Source organism: Staurois parvus, unplaced genomic scaffold (genome assembly GCF_062004578.1).
Source record: "Staurois parvus isolate SC_StPar_1 unplaced genomic scaffold, SC_StPar_1.0 ptg002165l, whole genome shotgun sequence".
Classification (NCBI taxonomy): domain Eukaryota; kingdom Metazoa; phylum Chordata; class Amphibia; order Anura; family Ranidae; genus Staurois; species Staurois parvus.
The window spans coordinates 22,798-37,120 of record NW_028319961.1 but is presented as its reverse complement, the minus strand read 5'-3'; the positions used below and the strand labels follow the sequence as shown (position 1 = coordinate 37,120).

Below are 14,323 nucleotides of genomic sequence, written 5' to 3'. Positions count from 1 at the left end.
CACATTGTATCACTTCATACACAGGTCAGCAATTTACTGCATGTTTCCTAGAGCTCAGCGTGGTTCAGCGGCGCCCGGTCACCCCACAGCGTCGTGCTGCCGCTTGTTGCACACAAAAGGACATGAGTTTGTTTTTTCGGGTGGAATCGTGCATTATTGGCCCCCATAGACTTGAAGACAAAGTTCACATGTTCGTGTGTGCTGCCACATGCTACCTATTCAAAATGAAGAGGCCCAGAAATCAGAGCTGGACGGTGAAGAGCGCCTCTGTTGGTGAGGTTTGGTAGGGATTGTTGTTCAGAATGAATGGTAATGTTCTGCGCCATCGCAAGTAGCACGCTGTGCCCCGTTTAGGAGTAATACACATGGGAACGTGCATGTTAGAGGGAACAAGGCCTGATGGGAGTGCTGAAAAGTGGTTTAGCTGTTTTCTGCACCCAACAATGGAGCATCCTTGCTGGACGTGGAGAATTTTATTGGTGGTCAGGGCCCACAAGAACTAGGACAGCCCTTGATGGCCATTACAAGAAACTCTACAACCCCAGTGACGGCCATCACAAGAAACTCTACAACCCCAGTGACGGCCATCACAAGAAACTCTACAACCCCAACAACAGCCATCACAAGAACCCCTACAACTCCAACGACAGCCATCACAAGAACCTCTACAGCCCCAACGACAGCCGTCACAAGAACCTCTACAGCCCCAACGACAGCCGTCACAAGCACCTCTACGGCCCCAACGACAGCTGTCACAAGAACCTCTACGGCCCCAGTGAAGGCCGTTACAAGAACCTCTACGGCCCCAGTGAAGGCCGTTACAAGAACCTCTACGGCCCCAGTGAAGGCCGTTACAAGAACCTCTACAGCTTCAGTGATGACCTTTAAGAACCTCTATGGCTCTTGGGATGTCCATTGCAAAACCCCCTCCTGCTGTAGTGATGGCCATTACAAGAACCTCTATGACCCCGGTGATGGCCATTACAAGAACCTCTACGACCCCGGTGATGGCCATTACAAGAACCTCTACGACCCCGGTGATGGCCATTACAAGAACCTCTACGACCCCGGTGATGGCCATTACAAGAACCTCTACGACCCCCGGTGATGGCCATTACAAAAACCTCGATGATCCTAGTGATGGCCATTACAAGAACCTATACGACCCCGGTGATGGCCAATACAAAAACCTCGATGATCCCAGTGATGGCCATTACAAGAGCCTCAATGATCCCAGTAATGGCCATTACAAGAACCTCTACAGCTGCAGGACCCATGACAAAGGCCACCGCCAGCGGCAGAATACACAAAAACAATCATATATGACAAGATTGTGTGAAGTATGGGCTGGGAAGTTGGACAATCATGTTATATTTGATCAGTAATGTAGAAGACAATCAAGATGCGAAGGAGTTGATTGGATGATTGGATATCATTGTATTGATCAGCGTAGCACAATGATCGGTATGTAACAATAAAATATATATTATGTTACAATGTATCTATTCCTGGCTGACACAGGATTGGTTATCAGTACCCCTGGTCTCCGGTCTACTCCTGGCAGGCTGGTCATTTGGGATGGGACACCAATCTCTGTAATCCCCCCCATCCCCAGCACCATGATGGACTAGTGAGCAGTACATTTAGGAAACAATAATCCCCCGCTGTGCTCATTCCCGAACAATGGCAGGAAGGAGGACGGAGAGCAGGAAATCCTTCCAGATCTTTCCATCTCGTTTTCACTTCTCATGTGTCCCGGTGAAACAGGCCAGGCCGCATTCTGACATGGAACATTAGCACATGAATGACACCGAGGTGTTCTCAGGGACCAGCGTAGCCCGATTGTTGAAAGATTGGGACGCCACTGAGACCAGTACCAACGCTGTGCAGAATTAAACGGCCAGGACAGCGCAAACAGGATCAGTATTTTACACCAAGTTAAAGCTGAACTCCGACCACAAAAACTTCCATTCAACTAGATTCCTGAATAGCCACAAAAGATAAAAATCCACTTGGAGTGCATCAAAACCCAGATATTACCTTGCAAAAAAGTGGGGTGACATCATCACATAGGCTGAGCAGAGCTGTGGAAGGGACCCATCAGGCTCCACCCACTACAGAAAACTACAAGAGGGGGCGGAAACAAGACCAGTCACCCTGCGCATGGAGAGAGAGCTGCAGCGAGCGGTCTGTATTCCAGGAAGTCTCACACTGGACGGCTGCACAAACCTGGAAGAAATACACAAATGACACCGAGATTCAAAAAAAATGGATTTAGAGGATATATAGTTATCCCGGGATTCAGCTAAAAGTATAACTAAAAGGCAAAACTTTTTTTTTTTTGGAACCCGGTCAGGTTTTTATTGGGTCCCCTCTCTATTTGTCCCATTATTGAGTGAAAGGAGATCTCAAACGGGTTGTCACCAGAGTAGGAACAGAGAGGAAATCTTCCAATGGGGACACCAGTTCTGGTGACAACCTTCATTATCCTTTCACTTCCTGTTTCGGTTTATGAGAAAGAAAGTGAAGGGAAATCTCCCCAATGGGGACACCAGTTCTGGCGACAACCTTCATTTTCCTTTCACTTCCTGTTTCGGTTTATGAGAAAGAAAGTGAAGGGAAATCTCCCCAATGGGGACACCAGTTCTGGTGACAACCTTCATTTTCCTTTCACTTCCTGTTTCGGTTTATGAGAAAGGAAGTGAAGGGAAATCTCCCCAATGGGGACACCAGTTCTGGCGACAACCTTCATTTTCCTTTCACTTCCTGTTTCGGTTTATGAGAAAGGAAGTGAAGGGAAATCTCCCCAATGGGGACACAGATGGCAAAATAAGCCTCCCTTACACTATTCCTAGATTGTCAGCTCCAAGGATCAGGCCCTCTGTTTCCGCTTGTACCAAATTGTATTGTAACTGGAATGTCTGCCTTCATTTTGTAAAGCGCTGCGTAGACTGTTGGCGCCATATAAATCCTGTATAATAATAATAATAATTTAGAATTAAGCAAAAAAAAAAAAAAAAAAGTGCATTTTTGATTTAAATTTCTTTTGCACCTCTGACATTGACAAGCTATTCATCTGCATCCTGGGAATGTTTAGTCATTGCTAAAGCCCTGAACCCCTCCAGAGGCGCCAAGCATCAGACCCTGGCAAGGAAAAGTCCGTGTGTATGCAGCTCGGCGATGTCACATCCAGGAACCTGACTGTGGGAAGGGAACAGGTCTATAGCACCCAGCAAAGCTCAGATTTGCGCCCTTTCACGGACATAATCACAGAAGGTCCTCAACATGCACTGCATACAGCCCGTTCCTCTAGAATAGGATGCTTCATTGCAATGCCCCAATAACACATGTGCAACATACGTGCAAGGCTGTGCATTGGTATGTGTTGCATTAAGGCGGCCTGTCCATCTTGAAAGGGGTACCTTAACGCAATGCAACGGTTGTAAGCTGGTCCCCCCACCAACACTGACACCAATGAAGGGGCACATCTGTTACCAATGATGGGGCACAATTCATCCCAATGACACCAACAATGGGGCCTAATGACACCAATGATGGGACTCAATTCATCCCAATGACACCAACAATGGGGCCCAAAGACACCAATGATGGGGCACAATTCATCCCAATGGCACCAACAATGGGGCCCAAAGACACCAATGATGGGGCACAATTCATCCCAATGGCACCAACAATGGAGTAGAGCACAATTCATCCCAATGACACCAACAATGGGGCGCCATTCCTCTCACTGACATGAACGATGAGACATTGTTTATTCCCACAGACGTCAGGACCTTTTCTACTCCCAAAGACACGAATGATGGGGCACAATTCCTCCCAATGACGCCAACAATGTGGCCCAATGACACCAATGATGGGGCTCAATTCATCCCAATGACACTAACAATAGGGCCCAAAGACAGCAATGATGGGGCACAATTCATCTCAATGACACCAACAATGGGGCGCTAACCCTCTCACGGACACAAACGATGAGACATTGTTTATTCCCACTGACGTCAGGACCTTTTCTACTCCCAAAAACACCAATGATAGGGCACAATTCATCCCAAAGACACCAACAATGGGGCTCAATTAATCCCAAAGAGCCCAGCAATGGGGCCCAATGACACCAATGATGAGGCACAATTCATCCCAATGATACCAACAATGGGGCCCAATGACACCAATGATGGGGCACAATTCATCCCAATGACACCAACAATGGGGCCCAAAGACACCAATGATGAGACTCAATTCATCCCAATGATACCAACAATGGGGCCCAATGACACCAATGATGGGGCACAATTCATCCCAATGACACCAACAACGAAGAGCTATTCCTCTCACTGACACAAACGAGACATTGTTTATTCCCACTGACGTTGGGACCTTTTCTACCCCCAAAGGCCACAGTCTGCCCCCCCCCCCCCCTTAAGTCTGAAGGTCAGTAAACTGGCCCTTTGTTTAAAGAGTTTAGATCTCCTGCCTCACTGCAACACAATAGCATGAATGGGCCTTGACACTTAGAGACCAAGACCTCCGCTGTTTCTAGAATGAGTCAGGATGTGTTGAGGGAAATGAAACCCAAGGAAAATGCTGATGTTTGTCACACAAAAACTAACAATTTACTGGCTGTAGGTGACCCCCCCTCCCCCCCACACATACCTGCATGCACCAGGCAGATTAGCGGGTTAAACCTGGAGGTCGGAAGAGAGGTCAAAGCCTCAATTCTGATTGACCAGACCGGGTCTTTACCCCCCTCACCAGCCCCAGTCAAAAAACAAACACAGATCACAAATACAAAAATTTCCCAGATATCATCAAAATTGAGAAAAGCCGACTGAGCCGAAGACACCAGAAGCTGCATATCCCTCATTTCCTGGAAAACCGCTAATTAACCGATAATTACAATACAAAAACACAGAGAGATTGTCAAAAATCATTCAAAGTATACAATTACCCCATATACAGATCAACAGGCAGTCTCCGTGTACAAAGAGCCGAGACCAACAGCCACCAGAACTCACCTTTTTTGTTACATAATGGTTAAAAGGCGATTGCCGATTGGCTGTCGGGGCAGCGATTTGTGCGTCGAGATTTGCCTTATTGCATGAGCCCCAAAGAGTCCCAACGGCAGGTCAAAATATTCATACATATCTAAAGATAGCAGGGGGGGCGATCGATATATAGATGCGCCCCGGATTGTCAGCTTAAAGTACATGAGAACAAAGAAAAAACAAAAAACAACAACAACGCACACCTCAACTACATAGACACCATAATGTATGGCAGAGCCACAATGGCAATAAGTGCCCTTAGAGTATGGATGAATTCTTAGTTGTATAGACACCCCATGGCAGCACAATTGGTAACGAGTGTCCATACGGTACAAAGATATCTTCATTGGGCACCATTATAGATTGGCAATGGGTGCCCATATGGTGCCATGATAGCTGCACAGTCACCATAACGTGTGGCAGAGCCAGACTGTTAATGGGTGTTCATAGGGAACAATGATATCTTCGTTGCATAGGCAGTAGAATATATGGTAGAGCCAGATTGCCAATGAGCGCCCACATGGTACAATGATATCTTAACTGACTAGCCACCATAATGTATGGCAGACCCAGATTGGCAATGGGAGTCCATATGGTACAAAGATATCTTCATTGGGCACCATTATAAATTGGCAATGGGTGCCCAGATAGAACCATGATAGCTGCACAGTCACCATAACATGTGGCAGAGCCAGACTGTTATTGGGTGTTCATATGGAACAACGATATCTTTCTTGCATGGGCAGCAGAATATATGGTAGAGCCAGATTGCCAATGAGTACCCACATGGTACGATGATATCTTAGCCGACTAGTCACCATAATGTATGGAAGAGCCAAATTGGCAATTAGTACCCACATGGTACGATGATATCTTAGCTGACTAGTCACCATAATGTATGGAAGAGCCAAATTGGCAATTAGTACCCACATGGTACGATGATATCTTAGCCGACTAGTCACCATAATGTATGGAAGAGCCAAATTGGCAATTAGTACCCACATGGTACGATGATATCTTAGCCGACTAGTCACCATACTATATGGCAGAGTCAGATTGGCAATGGGAGTGCATATGGTACAAAGATATCTTCATTGGGCACCATTATAAATTGGCAATGGGTGCCCAGATAGAACCATGATAGCTGCACAGTGACCATAACGTGTGGCAGAGCCAGACTGTTAATGGGTGCTCATATCAAACAATGATATCTTCGTTGCATGGGCAGAATATATGGTAGAGCCAGATTGCCAATGAGAGCCCACATGGTACAATGATATCTTAGCTGACTAGCCACCATAATGTATGGGAGAGCCAGATTGGCAATGGGAGCCCAGATGGTACCATGATAGCTGCACAGTCACTATAACGTGAAGTAGAGCCAGACTGTTAATGGGTGTTCATAGGGAACAATGATATCTTCGTTGCATAAGCAGCAGAATATATGGTAGAGCCAGATTGCCAATGAGTGCCCACATGGTACGATGATATCTTAACTGACTAGCCACCATAAAGTATGGCTGAACAAGATTGGCAATGGGTGTCCATATGGGACAATGATATCTTCGCTGCATAGGCAGCAGAATATATGGCAGCGCCAGATTGTTCCATGTGGGCACCTACTACCAATGATATCAGCTGCATAGATACCATAATATATGGCAGAGCCAGATGGTTAATATGTGCCCATAGGGAACAATGATATCACCCTAATATATGGCAAAGCCTGACTAGCAATGAGATCCCATATGGTGCAACGATGCCTTTGATGTACAGGCACCATTACATATGGCATATATGGCACCGCCAGATTGGCAAGGAGTGCCCATATGGTACAGATGACATCTTGGTTGTATAGACACTATGACATATGGCAAAGCCAGGTTGGCAATGAGTGCCCATATGGTACAGAGGACACCTTGGTTGTATAGACACTATGACATATGGCAAAGCCAGGTTGGCAATGAGTGCCCATATGGTACAGAGGACACCTTGGTTGTATGGACACTATGACATATGGCAGAGGCAGATTGGCAATGAGTGCCCATATGGTACAAACTAAAAACATATAGTTGTTGCATGGGCACCATCACATAGAACATATAAAGCAGCACTAGACTGGCAATGAATGCCCATATGGTACCATGATAGCTGCACAGATACCAGAACCAGATATTTAATGGGTGCCCATTGGGAACAACGATATCAGTTGCATAGATACCATAACAGATGACAAAGCCAGATTGGCAATGAGCTCCCTTATGGTACAATGATAGCTTGTCTGCCATATGTAATGATGCCTTTGCAACTAAAATTGGCATCGAGTGCCCAGATGGTACAATGATATCTTAGTTGCACAGAAACCCAATATATGCCAAGGCTGGCTTGGCAAGGAGTGCCCATGTGGTACAATGATATGCTCCTGGAATAGCCACTATTACATACGGCATATAAGGCCAACCAGATTGGCAACAAGTGCCCATTTGGCACAATGATACCTTCATGGCATAGGCACCATTACATATGGCATACAAAGCACAACTAGATTCTCACAGAGGGCCCAGATGGTACAATGACATAACAGTTGCATAACATTTGCAGATATGTGAAGGGCTACATTGCCTCGGCAAGGTCCCCCTGTAAAGTGCGGTCCTAACCCTACTTTTTGAAAGCCTCCATATTGGAATATATAGCATTGGATAAACAGGCACCATGACATATCACTTATAGGGCACAACCAGATTGGCAATGAGCGCCCATAAGACACGATGAGAGCTGGCAATGAGTCCCCATAGGATACAATAAATCTTTTAGTTGCATAGGCACCATTACATAGAAGGCATCACCAGGTTGGCAGCAGGTGCCCCTATGGCAGACACCCAACAAAGGTTGTTGACACAAGTGCAGAGATTGCAGCACAAGAACGGCATACACAATGTGCAAATCTTTGGTTGGCACAGCTTCAGAGAAGTGGCTCCCAGCCAGAAGCTGTTGTAAAGTCACAGATCGTCAATGAGTAACTCCATAAATCACAAAGGGACAGGCTTCGGAGCGAAGAGACGGATTTTGCTCCAGACAGCAAGAAAACAAAACAAAAAAAAATTAACAAAAAAGTTGGAAAAATAAAAAAAAAAAAACTAAAAAAATTACAAAACGGAAAAGAAAAATGCAGAAACGTTTTCTGTCCCTTTAAGGCACCTTCATGTTCTGCCCGCGGCAGCACAGCAAGCAACGAGAAAAAAAAGTTAAAAAGTTAAAAAAACAAATATTTTAAAAATAACTAAAAGAAAAAAAAATGCAGAAACGTGTTCTGTCTGAGGCAGTAGAGCATGTAGCAAGAAAAATAAATGAAAGAAAAAGTTACAAAGAAAAAAAAAGTTACAAAGAGAAAAAAAAAGTTACAAAGAAAAAAAAAGTTACAAAGAAAAAAAAAGTTACAAAGAAAAAAAGTTACAAAGAAAAAAAGTTACAAAGAAAAAAAGTTACAAAGAAAAAAATGTTACAAAGAAAAAAATGTTACAAAGAAAAAAGTTACAAAAAAAAAAAAAAAAAGGTTACAAAATAAAAAATGATACCAAAAAATAACAAAAAAAAATGCAGAAATGTGTTCAAAGCATATAGCAAGAGAGGGAAAAAAAAAAGAATCGAAAAACGTTAGAAAAGAATAAAAAAGTTATAAAATAAAGTAACAAAAAAGGAAAAGAAAAAAGGGCAGAAACGTGTTCTGTCCCTTTCAGGCACCTTCATGGCGGTAATGTGTTTGGTGAGATCACAGCAGCAACGTGAACCGAAGTCGGCTTCCTGCCTGCGGAATTCCTGAGTAAACTTTTTTGACTTTGGTCGCAGTTTTAATGACTTTGGTCGCAGAGCTGGCACTTCACAGCCTGGCGTAGTTCTGGCACAGGGCGTGGTCTCTGACATCACCCCAGCCTCCGTTCTTCATGGGCGGGGGGTTGCGCACGTCCTGCTGCCTGGCAGCCACTTCGATGGTTTTGGGGAAAAGGCGCCCGCTCAGCTCCCTGACTTTTTCCCGGAGGGCCTGCGAGGCGGCGTCTACGTTGGAGCAGGGACCGGTGCGCGCACACATCCCCCTTTCGTTTGGTTGGCCAGGGAGGTTGAGGACCCGCGGGAGGCGGGCGGACAGCACCTTGAGCGGGTGGGACAGGCAGGTGGCGGACACGTGCTGGAGGCTCCAGTCCCAGTTGTAGTCGTCGTAGGTGCAGAACTCGGCCAGGCAGCCCATCAGTTGGTAGTAGACCTCCCGCGACATGGCGAGGGCAGAACTGTGCTTGGACGCCACAAAGCCGCTCACCTCCAGCTGTTGGGGCTCAGGGATGGATTCCAGGGCAGACGTGCCACCAAGGCTGAGCAAGTGGCACCCTTCCTCCTTGCACTGCGTCTGCATGAGTCTGAGGATGTGCAGCCAATCCGGGAGCAGGTAGCTGCCCTCATCCAGGAAGAGGATGTAGCCGCTGTATCCGACCACCTCCCGCATCGTCTGCCAGGTAAAGTGCAGCTTCCACCACCAGTGGTGCTTCTCCTGGGTGAAGGCCGCCTCCCGGTAGTGCCCGTGACTGTCGGGGTACTCCGCGTTGGTGCAGCCTTTCAATTTGGCGGTCTCCTTGGGCAGGTCCCTGGGGCAGTCAGCCGGGTCCGAGCCCGGGAACTCGTCTGGGTAGAAGCTGGCGCTGTACGGGAAGTAGATGGGCATCACCCGGCAGAAGTCTATCGTTTTCATGGCTTTGGAGGCCTCGTCGCATGGCTTCTCCATGCTCAGCACCAAAAGGAGGCGGCTGGTGGCACCTGGCCCAGCGGTCTGCAGCGACTCGGCCAGCAGCTTCAAGCGGGCACCAGTCCCTGACCCTCCGCGGATTTGGACCACCACCACCAGCTCGGGGCGCCCGGGGAACTGGTCAGAATTGAAGATCAGCTGCCGGAGGTTGTTGCGGTAGGCCACCAGCCGCATCTGCAGAGGGGAACCCCGGGGCAGCAGGAAGCCGGAGGGCTGGCGGGTCTCAATGGGCAGCGATGGCACCGGGAAGGGCAAGGCGGCCGATTCGTCCACGCTGGAGGAGGTGAGGAGGAGCCAGGCGCAGAAGGCCATTCCCAGGAACAGCAGCAGGGCGGCGATCTTCTTCTTGTGTAGCGTCAACCGCATGGTGAGGAGGAACCCGGGGGAGGCAGGGGTGCCCCCTTAATGCCCGTTGCTGACCTATCAGAGATGCCCCCACTCCATTCTACCCCCCTGTAGTCTGCCCTGCCTGTAGAATTCTATCTGTTCAAACTTCTCCTGCTACATACTAAGTACTCCCCCCTTGGGTGATCGCCCCTTTATAATACTAACAGCCCCCCTTTAAACTAAATACCCCTTGTCTGGGACTAATTGCCCCCCCACACTAAATAGCTGTGCCTTGGATTAACTGTCCCCCCATACCCCTGCCTTCCCCCATAAACTATATAGACCTGTCTGGGACTAACTGCCCCCCATACACTAACAGCCACTACCCCATAAAATAAATACCCCACCTGAGACTAACTGCCCCCTTATACTCTGAATAGCCCCTCCCCTGCCTAGATGCCCCCTATACTCTGAATAGCTCCTCCCCTGCCTAGCTGCCCCCTATACTCTGAATAGCCCCTCCCCTGCCTAGATGCCCCCTATACTCTGAATAGCCCCTCCCCTGCCTAGATGCCCCCCTATGCCCCTGACAGTATCCGACACTTAAAGGAATTCCCCCCACCAACTCTAAGTACCCCTTGCTGAACCTACCTGCCCCCCTGTACACGGATATGTCTTGCCGGGACAATCTGCCCCCCGTACCCCGGTCTGGACCCCGCTCCCCGGCTTGGCTCAGGCAGACTCTCCCCGTGTCTCCCCCGGGCCGGACACCTTCTAACTCCGGAGCGCTCAGCGAACTTTACCCAGCCACGGGCTCCCTGACGTCACGCCCCCTCGGCGGCCAATGGACGAGAGCTGACGAAGCACACCGCCTACAGAAGCCGCCCACCTGGGAGGGTCCGCGAGCGGCCCTCCGCCAATGGCTGGGAGATCCCGGGGAGGTGTCAGGAGGTCGGGCGGCCATGTTTGGTGAGGGCAGCTGCGCCAGGAGTGTCTTGATGGGCGTCAGGGTTACGGGAAGGGGAGGGAGCTAGGTGTGAAGGGTTCCACTATATTAGGGGAGTCAGCCAGGTGTGGGGGGTTCCACCATATTTAGGGGAATCAGCTAGGTGTAGGGGGCTTCCACCATATTTAGGGGGTCAGCTAAGTGTAGGGGGCCTCCACCGTATTTAGGGGGTCAGCTAGGTGTAGGGGGCTTCCACCGTATTTAGGGGGCTTCCACCGTATTTAGGGGGTCAGCTAAGTGTAGGGGGCTTCCACCATATTTAGGGGGTCAGCCAGGTGTAGGGGGCTTCCACTATATTTAGGTCAGCCAGGTGTAGGGGGCTTCCACCATATTTAGGGGGTCAGCCAGGTGTAGGGGGCTTCCACCATATTTAGGGGGTCAGCTATGTGTAGGGGGCTTCCACCATATTAGGGGTATCTGCCAGGTGTGTGTGTGGGGGGGTTAAACCATATTCAGGGGGTCAGCCAGGTGTGGAGGGTTTCACCATGGTTTTTTTTTTGGGGGGGGGGGGTGGATCAGTCAGATGTAGGTTGCTTTCCACTATATTTGGGGAGTCAGACAGGTGTGCAGGGTTGCACCATGTTTGGGGGGTCAGCCAGGTGTGGGGGGTTCCACCATATTTAGGGGGTCAGCCAGATGTAGGGAGGTTCCTTCATATTTAGGGGGTCAGCCAGGTGTAGGGAGGTTCTTCCATATTTAGGGGATCAACCAGGTGTAGGGGGCTTCCACCATATTTAGGGGGTTAGCCAGGTGTGGAGGGTTTCACTATATTTGAGGGGGTCAGCCAGATGTGGGGGTTCCACCATATTTTGGGTATTTGCCAGGCGTGGGGGGGTTAAACCTTATTTAGGGGGTCATCCAGGTGTGGAGTGTTCCACTATATTTGAGGGGTTCAGCCATATGTTGAGGTTCCACCATATTTGGGGTATCTGCCAGGTGTGGAGGGGGGTTAAACCATTTTTTAGAGGTCAGCCAGGTGTAGGGAGGAGTCACCATATTTAGGGGGTCAGCTAGGTGTAGGGGGCTTCACCATATTTAGTAGGTTATCCATGTGTGATCACTCACCATATTTGGGGGCCCAGCTTGATAGAGGTGGGTCAGCCAGGTGTGTGGGTCACAGCTATATTTAAGGGGTAATACAGGAGCTGGGGGTCCGCTAGGAGTGAGGGGCTTCACCATTTTTGGGGAAGGGGGGAATTATTTTTGGGGATCAGCAAGGTGTGGGGTGTTTCCCCAAAGGTGATATTTGGGGGGGAGGCATCCAAGTGTGGGAGGTCAGTCTCAGGTGTGGGGTGTTCCACCATATTTGGAGTTTCAGGGGCTGCGTCATTTGGGCGATCAGCTAGGTGAAAAGGGGTTCCACCATATAGGAGGTAAGCCAGGTGTTAGGGATGTCCACCGTATAGGAGGTTAGCAAGTGTTAGGGGAGTCCAGCATATTGAAGATCAACTAGGTGTAAGGGGGTTCCACCATATAGGTCAGCCAGGTTTTGGGGGGGTACACCATATAGGAGGTAAGCCAGGAGTTAGGGGGGGTCCATCATATAGGAGGTTAGCCAGGTGTTGGGGAGTACGCCATATAGGATGTCAGCCAGGTGTTGGGGGTCCACCATATAGGTCAACCAGGTGTTAGGGGGGTCCACCACGTAGGAGGTCAGCCAGGTGTTTGGGGGGTTCACCATACTGAAGATCAACCAGGTGTTAGGGGGTACACCATGTAGGATGTCAGCCAGGTGTTGGGGGGTACACCATATAGGTCAGCCAGGTGTTAGGGGGGTCCACCACGTAGGAGTTCAGCCGGGTGTTGGGGGGGTCCACCATATAGGAGGTCAGCCAGGTGTTAGGGGGGTGTCCACCATATAGGTCAGCCAGGTGTAAGGGGGGTCCACCATGTAGGAGGTCAGCCAGGTGTTAGGTGGGGTTCACCATACTGAAGATCAACCATGTGTAAGGGGGTTCCACCATATAGATCAGTCAGGTGCTAGGGGGGTACACCATGTAGGAGGTCAGTCAGGAGTTAGGGGGTCCACCATATAGGAGGTTAGCCAGGTGTTGGAGGGTACACCATATAGGTCAGCCAGATGTTGGGGGGGTCAACATGTAGGAGGTCAGTCAGGTGTTGGTGGGGTCACCATATAGGAGGTCAGCCAGGTGTTGGTGGGGTCACCATGTAGGAGGTCAGCCAGGTGTTGGGGTGGGGGGGTTCACCATACTGAGGATCAACCAGGTGTAAAGGGGTTCCACCATATAGGAGGTCAGTCAGGTGTAAGTAGGTCAACAAGGTGTTATTATGGGGGTCCACCATATGGAAGGTCCAGCAGATGTTTGGGGAGGGGTCCACCCTATAGGAGGTCAACCAGGTGCAAGGGGGTTCCATCATATAGGAAGTCAACTAGGTGTAATAGGGTTCCACTATATAGGAGATCAATAATATATAAGGGGGTTCCACCATCAAGGAGGTCAACCAGGTGCAACGGGGTTCCACCATATGAGAGTTCGGTCATGCACTATTATTAATATACGTTTATATAGCTGACATATTCTGTAGTGTTGTACAGAGAATACTCCGGCAGTCCCATCAGCCTCTGATCCATAATTAGGGTAATTATCACCTATGGCCGCTCTGACAGGTATACAGGGGACGTTGACTGATTACTTGTAGTGAGGCGGAGGTGCACTTCACGGCCTTTGATGTGGAGTTTGCAGGGAGCACCAAATGATAATAATCGGTGACAATGGATGTGCTCATAAAATGACGATGTCAGCCGCGTGACACCCTCACCGCAGGCCGGGACCAGAGTCCGGCTCTATGGAGGGATCAGGGTGACACAGCCATCAGGGCGATGATGATTTTATAGGAGCTCTAAGTATTATTACACCGCTATTACCAGTGACGGCATTTATTATCCCGCCTCACCTGAGCACCATCCCCACCTGTTAGAGCTCAGCAGTGAAGGCACCTGTCCACACGCCTTAGCCCCGGGCTCCACCGACAATCACTTCTCAGCTGCGGCTCCCTGACAACAATGGCATTGGGTTTACTTTGTTTTCTTTGTGTTGCACGTGATGCGATGACTGGTTACAGTGGATGGATCTGGATGACATTTTGGTTTGCTTTGTGCGCTGTTTATCA

The 14,323-nt window shown here is 49.0% G+C and overlaps 1 protein-coding gene across 1 annotated transcript; it reads right to left on the bottom strand.

Annotated features, from left to right (window-relative positions):
- Nucleotides 1-8,823: 8,823 nt before the first annotated feature.
- LOC149432314 (alpha-1,6-mannosyl-glycoprotein 2-beta-N-acetylglucosaminyltransferase-like) lies at nt 8,824-10,224 on the bottom strand. The gene has a single exon (XM_089665262.1). The coding sequence runs from the start codon at nt 10,222-10,224 to the stop codon at nt 8,944-8,946; it is 1,281 nt and encodes a 426-aa protein (XP_089521388.1). The 3' UTR covers nt 8,824-8,943.
- Nucleotides 10,225-14,323: the final 4,099 nt, after the last annotated feature.

Coding starts and splice junctions, on each gene's coding strand:
- LOC149432314 (XM_089665262.1), bottom strand. CDS start 10,224: ATGCGGTTGACGCTACACAAGAAGAAGATCGCCGCCCTGCTGCTGTTC.